Source organism: Eleutherodactylus coqui, chromosome 13 (genome assembly GCF_035609145.1).
Source record: "Eleutherodactylus coqui strain aEleCoq1 chromosome 13, aEleCoq1.hap1, whole genome shotgun sequence".
Taxonomy (NCBI): domain Eukaryota; kingdom Metazoa; phylum Chordata; class Amphibia; order Anura; family Eleutherodactylidae; genus Eleutherodactylus; species Eleutherodactylus coqui.
In genome coordinates, this window is record NC_089849.1 from 65765977 (window position 1) to 65784825 (window position 18849).

The window sequence follows — 18849 nt, forward strand, 5'->3', positions numbered from 1 at the left end:
GTCGCTATCAGGCTCCTGGAATACCTGTCCGTAGAGTAGCTTGCCTGTTCATTAAGGTATAGCTTCATCACTAAGATGTCAGAAATGATTTCAGTTAAACATTGCAATGGCTTCATGTACCTGACAGGTGTATCGAACAGGAAGATCTACTTCCAAGCAATGGTGACATTTCTCTTGCCACACAGGGTGGAGTGCTATTTGTACAATTTAGTTTTTGTTTCAGTGCTTCTGCGGAACATCCCTTAACCTATGATTTCGGTGTGCGGAAGCCTGTGTGACGGTTTTAGAATACATATTGACTCCAGAAATTGAGATGATACATCACACTTGCCAAGATTTGAATGCTAAATCGTGTAGCAGTTGAAAGCCCCAAACGAGAACATTTAAGAATTGCCAGAAACGTCTTTTTAATGCTGAATTTTCAGCATCCTTTTGTGAGTGGTTTCACGGGACAATTCTGTTTATGTTAATTTTTTTTATTTTATTTATTTATTTTTTTAAGTTGCCAAGTTTGGCTATTTATGCCTACTTCAATTGTTGCCTTGTTTAAGACTGTTATTGTTTGTTTGTTATGTGCTGCAGTATGATAAATATAGTACAGGTTTCAAATGCTATATCTGCTGATGTATACGCAACTTGGTATGTGAACCCCGTTATATGTGTGAGTACGGGTGCAGTGTGATATAATAAATATATAATAACATGGGGTAATATTTATTAGAACCCAAGGTCACGTGTATCCTGTGCAGAAGAGATGATCACAGAACAATCTACTTGCGGTTTGCAAAAACAGGTAGTGGTCAGAGTGGAGTCTTCTTTCTTTTCCTGCTGTTGAGATCAGTCGGCTGCCCTTGGCCTAACATTGTCCTCCAATTTCAGATCTTAATCAGTGCTCCATGATCTGGTTTTACAGGGCAAGATGCGACAAATTGTTGGGTGACTTCCCTGGAGATGTTCACCCGCATTGTCAAACTTTGCAACATGTCTCCTTGATTCATGTATTGTTCTCCCCCTTCAGATCTCTGTGGTTTTCCTTCCTCTGCTGTCGTGTCTTGTCATTCAGACCCTCTATATAAGTGATTGTTAGGAAGCCCAGCATAACGCTGGTTTCTTGCAGGATCTCATTTAAACACTGCATTTCTTGACATTCGCCAGGAAAGCTTTTCAGCTTCTTACGGTGAAGGGGAACGGGTGTCTTACTCGATGAAATGGACATCATTACTGGAGCCTTGAAGATTCTTCTAGTCCTGTTACTTGCTACAATGATTGTATAGCCAGCAGAATATACTAGAAATGTTACATTTCTTTATAGAGTCCCATATTAGGTCTCCTATATCCGTTTAATGTGTTGGTAGCACATCGCTCCTCTGTGTTATAAATGCTATTTCTTGATCGGACACAAATTTTGTGATTCGCTGCAACCTTTTCCAAATTCTGACCGCTGCTCCTCCTCATATGAAACTGCAATTTTCTCAGCATGTAGTGTTAATAACAATGTGTCAAATGCAAGAGCAACTTTCAGAATTTTGAAATGGCATGTATCAAATCTTAACACATGTTGACTACATAGTAATGTTGGTTTGCTACAGGCATCTGTCTTTGAAATAGTTAAGCTATTCTGGGACAGATGTCACGCTGCCCTGAGTGATGTTTCCTGTAAGTTTGGGCAGATTAACTTCTGAAAGAACTTTTGGCAGCCTTCGCCTGCATCCGAGGAGATCTGAATCATCCCCATCACCGAGGATGTATGACACTTACTAGTTTTTAGTTGTCTCATTTGTTGAAAGGTGAGAAACTAATGAGGAATTCATGTTTTAAAATATGTTAAAGGATAAGAAGAGATTTACTTCTACAAATGCTGCTGTCACACCCGGTTAAAAGGGATTGTCTGTCAAAATGATCTTCTGAGATGTCCTAGATACATGTGAGAAAGGTCACAGGCCACCATAGATTGCCAGGACCACAGGTTTCTGAAGAATGTTTTAACCTCGTCACTAGAAATCGGGCATTTTGTATAGGCCATCCTTGAATCCAGTTATGGCCCTATGTTCGGTGTTTGCTTCAGGATGGTTCCTGGTGTATAAGCTGGACAGATCCATATTCCAGCCCATTCTCCTTTTTATGGAAGTCTATTAGAGACTTATCCCTCTGTATGTCTATACACTGGGATACTCTACAGCCTTCGACTGTTGATAGACGTCTGGAGATCCTTGTGATGGGTATTGGTGTATCTTGACGCCACCAGGAAGTACTGGTGGAGTCCAGATTGACAGGGGGGGTGACGCCCCCTGTGCCTGATTGGCTGCAAAGCAGCCTGCCACATAGATCCTGGAAGGGCACTAAAAGATGCCTTGCAAATAAATGGAGCGCTGCGTGGTGCAAAGCAGAAACCGTATCATGCCTGTACTTTTTTCACTAGGGCAAAAGCCTTCTGAGGCTGCCTTACCGGCACTGCTGCACAACAGTCAAAGGCACCTCCAAGGCATGTAATTAGCACATACCGGCGGCTGCGGGGAGTGCACTGCTCCGGGGGACACACAGGGTTTTATGCACCGGTAGCCCAGTACTTCAGCACACGACGCCACCTTTGCCCCCACCCCCCCCAACCGGATGCGTATTTACCAGCGGAGCAGAAGCGGGGAGGCGCCCATCTGTCAGTAGGGGAGCGCCTGGCACGGATCTTGGAGTGCAGACGGCAGCACATGGAGGACTGTCATTAACGGAACTGACAATGAAAGCTGTGGAGCCCAAACGCTGTCATTGGGGGAGCGGCGGACGGGGTGACAAGGCACGCAGCCAATGCGGTTATTCTTATCAGGAGCTGGGGGTGTGAGAGGGGGTTTCCTCCTGTCAAACCCTTAGCTTCCGGTGGCATCAAGATACACTAATACCCTCGTGATGTATACCTCCAACCTAGGGCTCTGATGCAGTTGGACAGACCATTCAGTTTACAGAAATAGATATCTTCATTCTGCAAATGGGCTGTGATCAGAGCTTTTCAACGTGATCTTTGTACATTTATGACCTTGTCCATTTCCGTAAGTGGGAAAACCAAACATTTGGAGCGTTTTGTCTTTACCGTTAGTCAGAAATCGCATTTGTTTTTTTTCTGTGAAAATGACTATCGTATGTTCAAAGCTGCTCTCTAGCCCTGACCTGCCCGACCCAGCTGTCCGAATATAAGTGGCTCTTCACACAAGTGTGTGCACAAAAATGCTTCTGTAAGCGCAGGACATTTCCGCCATGAACCATGCGCGTATTACTGTACTTTTTGCTCTCGCAGGGCCAGTTCACTTGGACATGGGCTATCCTACCCCCACTCCCCCTCCATGAATTGAAAGCCTATTTGGCCTAATGGGTTCCAGATATATTCTTTTTCCTGCTGAATTGAGCAGCGTTTTGCACTATTACACAGGTATTGCGCACTTCTCACAGACTTCGATGCACACAAATGTGCACAAAAATAGAGCGCAAACCGCATGTGGAAAAAGAGGTGAGAATAAACCCATTAAGATCAATCTATTCTCTGCGTATTGAGCTCGCAAATATGTTTGTGTAGAGCCGCAATAATGTGTATTTACACACGTAAAGGCCCTTTTGCATGCAACGATTATTGCGCAAAATTTGTTCAAACGGCCGAAAGTGAGCGATACGCGTTGCAGGTAAACGCGGGCAGTCCTTCAATTGTCATTTAGCGCTGGTTTTTAGCCCGCATAAAAATCGTTTGATCACTTAAAATTCATTGCATTTGAATGGAATTCGTCCAGTCTGGTGAGCGGCTGCAAGATGGCCTTTGTTTGCCTTACATATATAATGAGTACACTGTTTATTCATGCTGGGAGAAGACAATGGAATCTGCCAGCAAGATGACCCTCACATAAAGGCACCCAGCAAACAACTCCCACTGAGTTTACTTAAGCTAATGGAGATGATTAAAAGCCATTATGCCATTTTATTCAAAACTGTCACCAGTTTTAGTTGTGCGGTCGTTTTAGTGAGGATCGTAGCGTGTAAAAAGGCCTCAAGTCCCACAAAATCAGACCAAAATTGCACTCCTAATCCAGAGGTGTGCTTTTTTTTTTTTTTTTTTCTTTTTTCCCCCGCCTTCACTAACATGAAAATAAATCACATGTTGTTCCAATAGTTTAGCAAACACATGTTACTCACATGTGACTGAAAAAGCATTTTTTTTCCTTTTTGGGGGGGGGTGTTCACATACCCATAGGAAATAACGGGCGATTCTTGAACAGAATGGGACGTGCTGTGATTTTGCAGTGCAAGCGAAAAATGGCTCATATAAATTAACCCATTGAGCTCAATGGGTTATTTTCCCATGCGAGTTTAGTTCATATCACAATCAGACAGAACTCGCATGGGAAGATAATTTGTGTAAATGCAGCCTTATACGATGGCCTTGTCATGTTAGGTGCCATTCACATCGCATTTAAGGGCCAATTTACACTGGCCGATGATCGCTCAACTGAAGGTTTGAGTGACAGCTTTAAGCGATCATTTTGCATAAACTATTAAGTAGCTACTCAGCTACTTCAGTACCAATTAGGTGTGCAAATGAAGCCTTAGCTGAAAGCAGTTATTAGCCTGAAGGCTCTTATCTGCATTCAGATTGTTTATCAGCACTCCTAGTGGAGAACTGCTGATAAGGCTGACCGATTTTTAGGTTGGGCTGAATTTACCGATAAGCTAGCAGTGGCCACGTGTTAAGATGCAATGATCAACGATTAACGCTGAAACAATCGCCTTTTAGCGTTTTTGTTTTTTTTCTTAAAGCGATCATCACTCCGTGTAAATGCGCCTTAAGTTTAGTATGTACGTCAGGAAAGCTCCCAATGTATATGGTAGCCTTTGGGTGATGAATGCCTACTGGCAACATCAGCCATCTGCTGGCTCTAATAGCATTCAGTTAACAGATACATCAGGAGTAGAGATGAGAGAGTATACTCGCTAAAGGCAATTGCTCGAGCGAGCATTGCCTTTAGCGAGTACCTGCCCACTCGAGACATAAGGTTCGGGTGCCGGGGCAGGGGAGCGGTGAGTAGCGGCAGTCAGCAGGAGGGAGCGGGGGGGGGAGAGAGAGATCTCCCCTCCGTTCCACCCCCTCTCCCCCGCCGCCGGCACCCGAAACTTTTGTCTTGAGCAGGCAGGTACTCGCTAAGTACAATGCTCGCTCGAGTGAATTGCCTTTAACACGTATACTCGCTCATCTCTAATCCGGAGCGTTTCATGACATATCTGTTAGGCAGATGCCATTCTAGTGTAGGTGATGGCCTTCATTTAACACACATGCCGAGAGCTTTTCCCAGTACATACGCTAAATGGAGAAAAGAAAACTAGATGTGAACAGGCTTCGAGTACAGGGTGCGCCTGAAGAGATGCGGGTGTACACTTGTGTTCGCATAGGTTCTCGTGTGTTGTAAATGTCATTGCATCTGTGGTAGCTGATGTCAGATCCAGTACAGACCTGAAGTGCTGTTTCCTGTGCTCTAGTCTCTATGACCTCCCTCAACTTGTAGTTCGGCTCTCATAAACCACAATGCTCTTGTGCAGGAAGTGAGGGGGGGCTGTGATCACATCTATGTGCTTGTCAGACTATGGAAATACACTTGCGTGTAGAACGCGATTGCTTTGTGGTTCCTACATTTGTAGTTTGAAGGGCCTAACGTGAGTCTAGTGCAGTAGGCGCATGCACACAGATATCGGCCTGCCATCTTCCGCCACACCCTCCTCTTTACATTGCTTCCAGATTGTGTCGTCTTCCTTGCACATTTCCTACCTGACTCATGCTCCGTGCTTCCTCTGCTCCCAAGCATGACTGTTCCCTTTTGATGCTCCAGTTGTTCTCTGCTTACTTCCCATCTACGCGGGCTGTGATGGCCGTGTGCCAGCTGGGTGCACTTGCTGCCTCCATAAAGTCACAGCAGTGTCTGAAGAATGGCATGTTGTGGTTCATGTAGGGCAGCTGGCTCAGAGGCTACGTTCTCTTAAAAACCATTGACAAATACATTACTTATTTACTTGGCCCAAAGAGATTGCCCACTGAACGTGTTATTGGAATGAGTATTCAGCTATTTTTGGTGTAATAGCCAATATGGCCACCAATAGCGCCACTACATGGTTTGTACCCAAGCTACAGTTATAGAAAGCCGTAAGTGTGGAGATTAGCGCTTTGTAATTAGCGCTATTTAGTGTTCTGGAGAAGCTGAATAGCAGCCAGTGTGAGTTATGATCTGGACATGGCAGGCTCCAGGTTTATGCGGACCCTCAGGCAAGAGAGTCTCGGTGGGGTCCTTTGTGATGTGTCAAGAAACATGAAACTGTAACAATGCATTCCACTGTTTTTGGGTTTTTGTGTGTGTGTTTTTTTCTTTTGTTTTTTTTTTTACCTCATTTACCGTAAGGTTAAAGTAACATGTAACTTTTCTATATGGGTCAATACGATTTCAGCGATGATATTATTTTAGTACACCAAAGTAGGATTGGCCAGCAGTCGTGTGCTATAGAAGTTTTTACTATATGAAAATACAAGTCCCAGTGTGACCGGAACAAGAGGGTATGTTGAGAGTTGTAGATTCACAAACTAGAATGCTGCAGACGTCACATGTGAACACAATACTGCTGTGACAGAGACAGAATACATTATGACATTGAATCATTAACAGATAAGGTCCTCTGGACTCATTCCTTTTCTTCTCCATCTGATCCAGACCTTCATGACTTTTCCAACTAATTATTGCCTATGCAAAGTTTGCAGCCCAGAAATCTTTGACACTTCTGAAAGCAATAGCACTGCCCACCTATAGAAATAATTCTACACTGTGCCCCATGAAATAAGCTAGATTCTACACCGTGCCCCATGAAATGAATTCTAATCTACTCATTGTGACCCCTGAAATTATCATCTTCTTCTCTGTTTGGGCTCAGACCTCCACGAAGATGGCATGAGCTGTATGTGCTTACTCTTCCCATCCTACCACTACATCCCATGCCCCTCTCAGTGCCCCCTAAATGGCTTGCTTTGTGTAATTATCCAGCTTTGTGCCAACTTTCCATAAATGTGGTTGTTTGAGCTCCCCAATGCACAGATCTTGTGCCTGTCCAGCTTCTCCTGATAAAGGACCCTTCGTTGGTTAGCTACTAGAGATGAGCGAGCGTACTCGGTTCGGGTGTTTTTGCACTCGAGCGCCGCTTTTTCCGAGTAACTGACTACTCGGACGAAAAGATTCAGGGGGTGAGTGGGGGAGAGAGCTCCCACCTGTTCCCCGCTCCACCACGCCGCCCCCCGAATCTTTTAGTCCGAGTAGTCAGTTACTCGGAAAAAGCGGTGCTCGAGTGCAAAAACACCCGAACGGAGTACGCTCGCTCATCTCTTATTAGCTACATGATTCTGCCCCATCGTAGCTCTAAAAAGACCACCCTATCATGGAAGGCGACCATATCAAAAGCAGGAAGGCAAGAGGAATCTGAGCTTTCTACAACCCAGTGTGATGTGCTAGTATGGGATATTCTTTTATCCTTTTTGTTGCTATTAAGCTTATTTATGCACCTAATAACCTTCAGTTACCTCCTTTGGTTAGCTAAACACTAGGCAGCCTGCAGATTAATGTACTACAGATAAGATTGTGTTTGGCACAGATGTCATTGAGAAATTTGTTTAGTCAACACATAAGTCTCCTAGAGGTAACATTTATGCATTCTCTTTATTCTGCAGTTATTGAGGACACCCAACCATACGCCGTCACCATGACCGACATGATCAGGGACGCGGGGGTGAAGCAGCCCCTTCCCACCAGGGGAGTGGGCGATAAGCCAGCTACAGACTTTGGATACGTGGGGATAGATGCCATATTGGAACAGATGAGGAAAAAGGCTATGAAGCAAGGTTTTGAGCTGAACATCATGGTGGTTGGTATGTACCTGGAATTTCTTCTTTGCTTTAATAATGTCAACTTGTTTCCTAATGCCTGTGCTTCACCCGGTTCATTGCGTAGTACAAACTGCAGAATATGGTTGTTTTATGCTGCCATAGCAGATTCATGTAATTAGCAGCGCACTGTCTGCATCTCCACAAAGAAACTATGTTTCAGCTGTAATTTTACTAATTTGCACCTAATTTCTATGCTTTTTCGCCTGAGTGCCATGCAGTTCTAGCGTGTTCCACAGCTGTGCACATAGTCACTATTTTATATCATGCTGACATGGGCATTCGTTGACACCTGTTTTGGATGGACCATGTGCATCAACTCTCCTGACATGGCTTTTTGTAAATGCCTTTCACCCTTTCCAATCCACTGTCTGACGTCTAAAGACATTCTGATTGAAGGCTATACAGCTCCGATGTCGGAAGACGTCCAGCAGGGTATTCTTATTGTATATTACTGGCCGCTCTGTTGTCGGGGGGGGCCTCTCCAGCATGTCACATACCACAGTACTGGCTCTAGCCAGCAGATGGCGCCATTGTATAATGGCAGAAAGAGAGAGTCCCCTAGGAAACCCTGAATCCATAATTGGATTGCAAAGGGTTAATATACTGGTATATTCTAGAATGCTCTCCATGAAACAACCATTCTGGAGCATTTTTCTTAGAAGTTTGCATTTTAGAATGCTTTGTTTTTTACTCCTGGACATGTATGAATAAAGTAACAACTGTAAGTTACCATTGTTCAAGGCAATATAGGGTATATTCCTTTATAGTCTGACAAGGGGTGTCATTGTGCCAGGGATAGTGCAGGAGGGCATTCCTAAGAGGCACGCTACCAATTTCAACTGTATCTATGTTCTGAGGATGTAGATATAGCTGAACGCTATATAGGACAGAGAGCTATCTGCTTCCTACCCTGACATTCGCCTGGAGCGTGTCAATCGGCAAAAGGTCGTAAATCCCTGCAGGTGACAGGCTGCCATCCTCTTGCATTTTTCTGGACTGGCGCCCTCTGCAGGAGCACAGCCAGCCAAAATGTAGTGCTGGTGCAGCAAAGAACAGTGTAGAGCATTTGCAGTGTAAGGAGCCAAGCCCCCGTTTATGTCACCTGCATAAAGTTAGTTGGGCCTCTCCATAACTTGTGTGGGTGTGTTCGGCAAGAGGAGGAGGACAACGATGACTGTCGGGTATCAGAACTGGAAGTGGAGGACGACAACGGACGTGTCAGAACCGGAAGTGGAGGACTGTATTACTAGTGTACCCATCATTTTTTAGGGCTTAGGCTCTCCTGAGCAATGATGGAAAAAATATTTTCTGCAGTGCCCATCAATTGACTGCCAGCTTCTCTCCTCTTCCACCGGGACACTTTTTTTTTTAAAGGGATGATCTGCCTTGCCATGGCAAAGGAAATGACACCTAGTTGTCTTATTATACAGTTCCATGTGGAAACAGAAGAAAGGCACAATGTAGAGTTCTGATGGAAGATGCTCCAGAATTAGTTCATGAATGAAGCAAGCATTTACTTAAAGGGATTGTCCAGGGAGTAAAATATTTGTAAGAAGCTCAGCGACTTCTTATGAAATAATAAAGCAGCTTAGAATTTTACCCCCTCCCCCAGCTGGCCTCTGTGTTACGGACGCACTTGTTATGTGAACGCACGAAGTGAGCAGAGATTTTAGGGGGATGAAACAGGTTGGGTATAGGCTGGCGTATTCTTTTAGAAGAGGTCATTCACTTCTTTAACCCTTTCCTTCCAAGGGCTTTTGTGCCTTTTAATGACCAACAAATTTTTTTTTCATTGTCTCTTACCCAGAGACATAACTGTTTAAATTTTCCATCAACATAGCCATATGAGGGCTTGTTTTTGCGTACCACTTTGTATTTTTACAGGACATTGTTTTGGAGTACATGTGTTGTATATTTTTATGTAATTTTTTTAGGGTAATTGGGGAAAAAAAGATTCTGCCACTTAATTTTTACCGAACTCAGCATGCAGAATAAATAATAAATCCAGGGATACCACATTTATATAGTGTTTTTTTTCCTTTTTTTTTTTTTTTGCTATTTTTGTACACTAAAACAGTTTTTTTGTGTTAGGGTTTACATTTGTGCCACCTTATTCCAAGAACCATGATTTTATTTCATTTCATCGTCTTAGCAATATGAGGGTTTTTTTTCTTTTTTTTTTTTTTTTTTGTGGGATGAGCTATAGTGTTCATTTTTATAATTTTTTTTTTTGAACATAAGTTTGCTTTACAGTATAGTTATGTCAATACCAAATTTATATATTTCTAAATATACTTTTTAATGAAAAAGGAAAGATTTTTTTCCTATTGCAGCATACGAAGACCCCTAACTTTTTTTTTTTTTCGTCGATTGTGCTGTGAGATTTTTTTTCTTTTGTTTCTTTGTGGGACGGTTTGTACCATGTTACCATTTGTTGATTTGTATAGGTTTTTGATTACTTTTCATTCCGTTTTTATGTTAGACAAATTTTGCATAGCTCGCCTATTTTTTTTTTTCCTTACAGCTTGCGCCCTGAAGGTTAAATGTGCTAAAGTGGCAATACTAAATTTGTGATGTCTTTTATTTTTTTTTTTTTAGTGTGTGTGTATTTTTTCCATACTAAGGTGGTATTTTGACTTTCAGTGTATTATATAACCTGACATGCTCAGCCAGACACTAAGGCCTCATAGCCTCCAGGTATGCCATCTACAGTGGTCTATCTTCAGGTTTCCGGGTGCCATAGCACCCCATTGACAATGAAGAACCAGTGTTTGTATTTTGATGCAGTGCCGTAAAAAAGGATGCCTCAGAATAAGGTCGCCTTCACACGGGCAGCAAAATCGTGAGACAAAAAAGAAAAATAGCGGCATTCTCTATATTGCTGCAATCTGTGGTTATATTTTTTCCTTTGTAGCCTTCATTTTTGTTGCATCCCAAAGCATGAAATCGCAGTTTTCTTGCGATGTGACTTTCATTAGGAAAAAAAAATTGCTGAAAAGATTCTGGCCGGGTCCTCCCCCTGCTTTCCGGAGGTCTGCCACATGTCCTGCAGTCTTTGTCCGCCCACAGAAAGAGGTCCAAGATTTTATTTTCAGGGAATCTCTACTTGCCTAGCAGGCTCGGTCCCGGGTCCCTCCCGCTGCTTTCCAAAGCTCCGGAGTCTCTCAGTCCTCGGCCGCTCATTAAACATCATTTCCTAGTTACGGGATTCATAAATCCCACCTCCAGGAAGCGATGACTCTGATTGGATTTCAATCGCTGCTCAGCCAACCAATGCAGCACTGGATGAACCAATGCGATGGCTGTGATTGGTTTATCCAGCACTGCATTGATTAGCTGAGGCTGAAGAACCAATCACAGCCATCACATTGTGGAGGCAGTCATTAAGTAGTCAAAGAGAATTGTTTTCCAAAACCATAAACATGGCCACATACTACGAAGTTAAAATCTGTTCCTTTTATGTACAGCGGTATTGGCATTTTTTCTTCACTTGCAACAGCCCTTTTAGTAAAAGTGGCAACAGGAAGTGCAGCCATATTGGTAACATTTGAATTGGCTTCTAAGAAACTGATGATAAAACTTTTTTTTCTTCTTCTTCTTATTGATAGAACATGTTCATCCTCAGTTTCTCAGACGCTAGTTCAAACGTCTGCACCCAATTTGACAGCTGCAGTGGAATAGAGATAAAACAAAATAGTAGCCACAACTTAATAGAGAAAATACCTGTGAGTAAAACAAGCAAGATTGCCAAACTTTGGCAGCAGCTCTACATTTTGTGTTGTCAATGTGATGTGTGGGTGTGTTTGTTTTTTGGGGGGTTTTTGTGTGTATGTTTTGGAAGCACTGCTACCGTATCTAATGATCATTGCTTCTCTTTGGCGTTCCAGAATGCATACTATTCCTAAGCTGGCTTAATATGTGAGGTAATGCCAGGCATTGAGGTTTCTCCGTGTCCGGTATGAAGCAATATTGGTTTAGTTACGTCCAGTCCGTTGCAGACTTGAGCTTGAATCTATCCTGGGACTTCCTGCTTGGAAAGGAGGACAGAAAATCATAGGACCTGGAGCTGTGAAGAACAGTCCTGCCAAAAGTTTTGAGACTGACACAAATTTTTTTTTTTTTTTTTACAAAGTTTGCTACTTCAGTTTTCATAGTGGCAATTTGCATTAACTCTAGATTGTTATGAAGAGTGATCGGATGAATTGCAAGTCATACCTTACCATGAAAATTAACTTGCATCACAACAATCCCATTACCGCTGAACAAAATGACTTGCTACCATCATTTCAGTGATATTCTCGCTGGCTCGGGTAAAAGTGTTAACGAGGACAAGGCAGCTCGTATCAGTCTGTCATGCTGACTGAATTAGAAGAGCAGACTGGTTGCTTTAAAATGCTTGAAATCATTGTTGTCTTCTGTTAACCATGGTTACCTCCAAGAAAACACGTGCAGATAGCATTGCTTCCATCAAAAAGGCTTTACAGGCAATGACATTGCTGCTTGTAAGATTGTCCCTAAATCAACCATTTATTGGCTCATTAAGAACTCCAATGAGACAGGAGCAGTTGCTGTCAAGAAGGCTTGAAGGTGTCCAAGAAAGTCCGGAAAGTGCCAGGACTGTCTCCTATAGGATTCGGCTATGGCATCGGTACAACACCAGTGCAGAGCTTGCTCAGCAGGCATGTGTCAGTGCATCTGCACACAAAGTGAGGCAAAGGCTGACCTGTAGTCAGGAAGTGCAGCGAAAAAGCCACATCAAAGATAGACTGACCTTCTGCAGGAAGTACAAGAATTGCATCCTGAGATCATTAATGTGTGCTTTTTATCCAAGTGACAAGACTCACTCACAACTTCTCCTAAGAACGCTGCCATGAATAAAGAATAGTATCTTAAACTTCCTCCAAGAGCAACTTCTCCCAACCATCCAGGATCAATTTGGTGATGAACAATGCTTTATCCAGCAGGGAGTACCATGTCACAAGGCAAAAGTGATACCTTAGGGGCTCGGTGAACAAAGCATTAACATTTTGGGTCCAGGAACCTCCCCAGATCGCAATCCCATTGAGAACCTGCGGTCAATCCTCAAAGAACGGGTAAACAAAAACCCCACAGCAATGTGATAAACTCCAAGCGCTGATTAGGCAAGAATGCGCTGCCATCGGTCAGGATTTGACAGAAGCTTATATCTAGCATGCTAGGGCAAATTGCAGAAACTTGGAGGGGGTGGGGAGGGCAATGGTCAACACTGTGTAAGTATAGAATTTTTGCCTAAACTTGCTGTATTTCTCAGTAAAAGATTAAAAATGTATGAAATGCTTATAAATGTACTTCACTCTAGCATAGTCATCTGACTAAAAGATCTAAAAACACTGAAGCTGCAAAATTTATGTCCGTCTCAAAACTTTCGGCCGTGACTGTACTCCTAAACTAAAAGGATAAACATTTGCATGGAGCTAAAAGTAGTACCCACAGAATTAATTTATGGGGACTCCTATGTTTTGGAGATATGGGGCAGTTTCTCTATATGAATACATCCAGAAAGCACAAGCCGCCCTCTTCGTACTGTTGGATATTCTTTTGGAACTATTAAGTTTTATATACTTTTGTGTTTTTTCTCAGGTCAGAGCGGGCTTGGTAAATCCACATTAATAAACACCCTCTTCAAATCCAAGGTCAGCAGAAAATCTGTGCAACCTACAGCCGAAGAACGAATCCCCAAAACCATAGAAATTAAAAGTATCACTCATGGTGAGATTTGTGTTAGAATGTTGGGTAATGGGGAGCATGAAGAATAATGTATGTACATTAACACTTACTATCTAGCAATCATATACGTACGTCTACCACCAGTATAAAAATCAATAGTGGTTTGTATGTCATATAGTTGTTCATCTGATCATCCGCATTTGGAAGTTCATTTTCTTTTTTCGGAGGAGGGGGACGGTTTGCACTATGTTAGGATAAGGAGAAATTTAACCCTTTCCAATCCACTGTCTGACGTCTGAAGACATTCTGATTGAAGGCTGTACAGCTCCGATGTCAGAAGACGCCTGGCAGGGTGTTCTTACTATATATTACTGGCCGCTCTGTTGTCGGGGGGCCTTTCCAGCATATCCCATACTGCAGTACTGGCTCTAGCCAGCAGATGGTGCCATTGTATAATGGCAGAAAGAGAAAGCCCCCTAGGAAACACTGAATCCAAAATTGGATTGCAAAGGGTTATTGGCTTACAAAAAAAGGGTGGGAAAGATGAGCAGAAGGTGTTTAGACAGAGTACAGTTGCCTCAGGTTAATGCTGTAACTTCATGCATCGGGCTAGTCAAACACCCCCTAACCCCCTCCTCCCCCGTTATCCTGTTCCTATTATCACCATTATTCTTGTAAAAATAGACTTTTTCCAACTATTTACTGGTTCTAAACTTGTACCTTGGGATTTTATTCCAGACGTTGAAGAGAAAGGTGTGCGAATGAAACTGACAGTTATTGACACTCCTGGATTTGGAGACCACATAAATAATGAGAACTGGTAATGGAATTAATGTTACTTTTGATGTAAATACTACATATCAGTCAATGCATAGTATATTACAAAAAATATTACAGAAAGGTTGAGTAAAGTTGCCAATACTTGTAGTGATGAAGAGTTACAGCCTGTTTTCTACTCTAGAGCTATATTCTTAATTCTGCTGGTTGCTAATAGAAACCCTCAAACACTCCCTTTTAGCGCTTCTAATTCAGTGCTCTCCACCCCTGTCTATTCAGTACCGTGCCTGGTGTAAGGTCAAGTCTTCCCAGAGTACAAACTTTGAACCAGCAAAGCATGCTGGAAGATTTCAGCTCAGAGGCTAACAGAATTGTGAATGCAGCTGTGATTTAGAATAAACTATAATACAGGTTTTAACTTGGGATCAGTACCAGGGTTATTCCCATACTCACACTGGGACTGCATATATGCCTTATGTGGATGTGCCCTAAATGTTTAAGAACTAGAGGGATATGGCACAGAGTATGGCGTGTTCTGTCTATATGTACCTATACTAATATGTATAGAACATAAGTTGGTACATATGCAACTTTCTATTGTACTTTAAGGAGTACACCTATTGAAAAGAGGAATGTTAAGCTGTCCATACACAGTAGATGCAGGCCATTCAAACCTGCCGATTCTGGTGGGGACAGCGATTATATAATAATGGTCAGGCTTTTGATGGCAAAGACATAAACTGCATAAACACAGTGTGAAACGAGCCTCGATACAGTTATGCTGATCTTCTATAACATGAGGCTTGTCCTTCACTTGATGAGTAGTTGCTGATCAGGGTTTCCTTTATTCTGCCTACCTTTTTGACATTTTAAGTAAAAAAACAAACACTAGAAATTGTTGATGTAATCTATTTATTTACATATAATCTGCATTGTAGCTATATTGTTCCCTTAATTATCCTGTTAGCTGGCTGCCCATTATGAAGTTCATTAATGACCAATACGAGAAGTATCTACAGGAGGAGCTGAACATCAACCGAAAGAAGCGAATTCCTGATTCCCGGGTCCACTGCTGTATATACTTCATTCCAGCTACAGGACACTCGTAAGTGGCTGATGTTTAGGATTGAAGGCTAGGATGAAGTTGCTTGGCAGCTTGATTAATAATGAGTGGCTAGGGGAATACAGTATGCGCGGATGACCGGAATGAAAATAGTATATTAAATGTCAACTCTGGACTGGTTATAGTAGCACACCGTGCCAAGGTGTTTAAGGAGCACAAAACCTAGAAAATGTCCCCAAAATATACCAGCTCTTTTCCTTTTCTTTTGATGACATTTTTTTTTTCTCATTTTACAATTAAAACTGAGAAATATCTAAAGGATTTTTCTGTGTCTCAGGAACAATGCCATGTCCCTTTCCACCTCCTATTCACTGACCTGTGTCCAGCTGCAGCAGGAGCCTCTCCCCTTTGTCCTGTCTGCAGTAGGACAAAAAGAATAAGCCCTGTCTAACTTGGCTTATTTCTGCCTCCCTCAGCCAGCCTAAAGCCAAAAATTGAACAGCTCAGCAGGAGGTTAAAGGGTTATTCTGGTAAGGTTAGGATTAAAGCTATTGGATAACGAATGGCCCTTTTAGATGGGAGTTGTCGGGCAACTTGTTTCAGTGATGGCCACTCCTGTACTGTTATACACTGGAGCGAGCATTGCTGGCATCGCTCACAGCGCTGCTAGAATGGAGTCGGAGCGGGCTAGGCAGCAGCCATCGTGTCTCTAGCCCCCTTCTCCCCCCCCCCGCCTCTATTCACAATAAGCAGTCATTCAAATGTGAACCACTGCTGTTTAAACTGAATGGCGGTTCGTTCTGTTTTCTGCATGCAGAGGCTGAACGATTCCCGATCAATCGCTGTATGCGTTTATACGGGACAATTATTGTTCAGAATTTCGCGGGACTCTGAACAATTCTGAACAATAATCATCCCATGTAAAAAGGCCTTAAGTGATCGTTGGGACCTCTACCAATCTGTGTCCCATATCCATGAGAGACTGGCAAAAGGAGTGGAGGTGCAGCATGCATGCTTGGTCACTGCTCTATTCGTTTCAGTGGTAGTGCTGAAAATGGCTGAATTCAAGTGCTCTGCAATCTGCTACCCTTCCATTCATTTCAGGAAGAGTACCAGAGGTTGCCAAGCGCTTGGTCTTGGCTATTTTCGGCACTCCCGGTAGAATGAATGGAGCGGTGACCAAGCACGAGTGCTTCCACTCTATTCATTTTGCCAATCTCTGGAGGATTTGAGGTTACTCATTTTGGCGATTTCTGGAGGGGTCCTGACAGTCAGGCCCCCACTAATCACCTAGTAATTCCTTATTCTGAAGATGGGGGATAACTTAATCTTACCGGTACACCCCTTTAATCCTTGTGCTCTCCACACAGATATAATATTGCGTTTTTCAAGATCATGCATAAAATACTGCAAACTGATAATCCTGCCCCCACTGTTCATCTCCTGCACAGGGGTTAAAGGGGTGTACCAGTAAGATTAAAGGGGTTCTGTCAGCAAAATAACAAATTATACTCGCCTGCTTCCTGCCCTGCATCACTTTACAGTCTAACCCGTGGAAACAGAAAAGTTACAAAAAGGATACTCGCCTAATCTCATTGTACTTGGTTCCTCAGTTATTCAGGTGCCACGTGAGAGGTCATCTTTAGCGGCTCCTATGCGCGCTCCTGCCTGCGTCTGACCTCTGCCGTCCACAGAGAGTTGACGGCGAGTGCGCATAAGTGCCGGGAAGGGGGACGCATGTGCACTCGACGTCGACTCTCCGAGGATGGCAGAGGTTAGGTGTGGCTAGGCCAATCAGTGGGCAACCACTGACCCGGGCAGCAGTACTTGCCATCTGGTAGTGGTTGGAGCAGGAGCAGAAGCTTGGCACTTTGCCAGCTTCTGCCCTGTAATCGGACGGCTGCCGGAGGAAGAGGGGAAGAGCAGCAGCCTCCCGGTTACCAGCCCATATGGCAGAGGTGAGTACAGAGGTGAGTATTAGAGATGAGCGAGTATACTCACTAAGGCTAACTACTCGAGCGAGTAGTGCCTTAGTCGAGTATCTGACCGCTCGTCTTTGAAGATTCGGCTGCTGGCAGGGGGCAAGGTGCGGTGGGGGAGAGCGGGGAGGAACGGAGGGTATATCTCTTCCTTCCTTCCTTCCTTCCTTTGGTGGTTATTTGAAATGACTTTAAGGGTTCCCATACTCATTATACTTTAGTCCGCCAATGACAGTGGGGCAAAATGACTGACTAACTGTATATGGAGACCACTCAACTTTACCCCAACAGATGAGCTCTGGGAGAAAAGAATCCTTTCATTCCCCGGGAGATAAGCCAGTGCCAGAGTTTTCTGGTGGCGGTTTAACTCCCGAAACACATGAATGTTCGGCCGAGCCTATCCTAGTAATGATGTAGGCCAGGGTAATAATGTCAAGGAGGCATTGCTGAATACGACAATCAGTTCTGATCAACGAGGGCACCCTGCTGATAGTGGAGCACACACCTGGCACCCAGAGAATATGACAATTAAGACTGGACTCTCATCTGCGTTGGAACCTTTGCCCGCATGCAGCACTTTCATCCATCCTAAAGCTGGGCAGAAAGTGGAAGGACCCCATTATAGTCAATGGTGTCTGTCTGAGAAAGGAGCAGAAAACTAGAATCGCCAGTGCAGATGTGAAACCACCCTGATTCATTTACACTTCTGTTTTACTATATTTTAAATACATTGATTTTTGACCTATTTATGGCTTTGTTTAGCTCTTTTTGTGTTCCATGTAGCGCCTTTTCACAATTTTTTGTAACGGCTCGTTTGGCTCTCTTATTTGCTTGGTCTGTTAACTTATCTGTACTTTCTATGAATTTGTTGCCTGTGCACTGCTTTCTACTACTTGTGTTCAATACGGTGGTCCGGTTGTTTACATATCACTCTTATTTGCACCTTATCGATTTAGTGTAGGTAAAGGCTGATTTAGACACAACGATTTTTGCTCGAAAATCGCTCGAAGCTGTCTTTTGAGCGATAATCGTTGTGTCTAACTGCACTGACATCATGCAATTTTCGTTAAGCTGTCGCTGATCATTGTCTCTCAGCATGCTGAAAGACAACGATGAGCCTTATCAGGAGTTCACAGCGGGATACAGCTGATACTATTGTTTCAGCTGTATCCCGCTCCCTGAACACAGGCTGGGTATGAAGAACAGAGCGGTCCAGCTGTGTTCTTCATACTCCGCACAAAGCGTATAGCTGTATACCAGCTGAGCGCTCCGTGAACAGCCGGGTATGAAGAACACAGCGGTCCAGCTGTGTTCTGCATCCCCCGCTCTGAGTGCTTAGCTGTATAACAGCTGCGCGTTCCGAGCAGAGATCAGTTGGATGC

At 43.4% G+C, this 18849-nt stretch overlaps 1 protein-coding gene across 5 annotated transcripts in view; it reads left to right on the forward strand.

The window, feature by feature from the left end:
• The window catches only part of SEPTIN9 (septin 9), a 266768-nt gene that overhangs the window by 227430 nt on the left and 20489 nt on the right, over nucleotides 1-18849 (forward strand). For all 5 annotated transcript variants that reach the window (XM_066587587.1, XM_066587591.1, XM_066587590.1 and 2 more), the window contains 4 exons: nucleotides 7727-7924; nucleotides 13562-13690; nucleotides 14387-14468; nucleotides 15393-15530. In XM_066587587.1, coding sequence (XP_066443684.1) covers nucleotides 7727-7924; nucleotides 13562-13690; nucleotides 14387-14468; nucleotides 15393-15530 — 547 coding nt within the window. The remainder of the gene's footprint in view (nucleotides 1-7726; nucleotides 7925-13561; nucleotides 13691-14386; nucleotides 14469-15392; nucleotides 15531-18849) is intronic.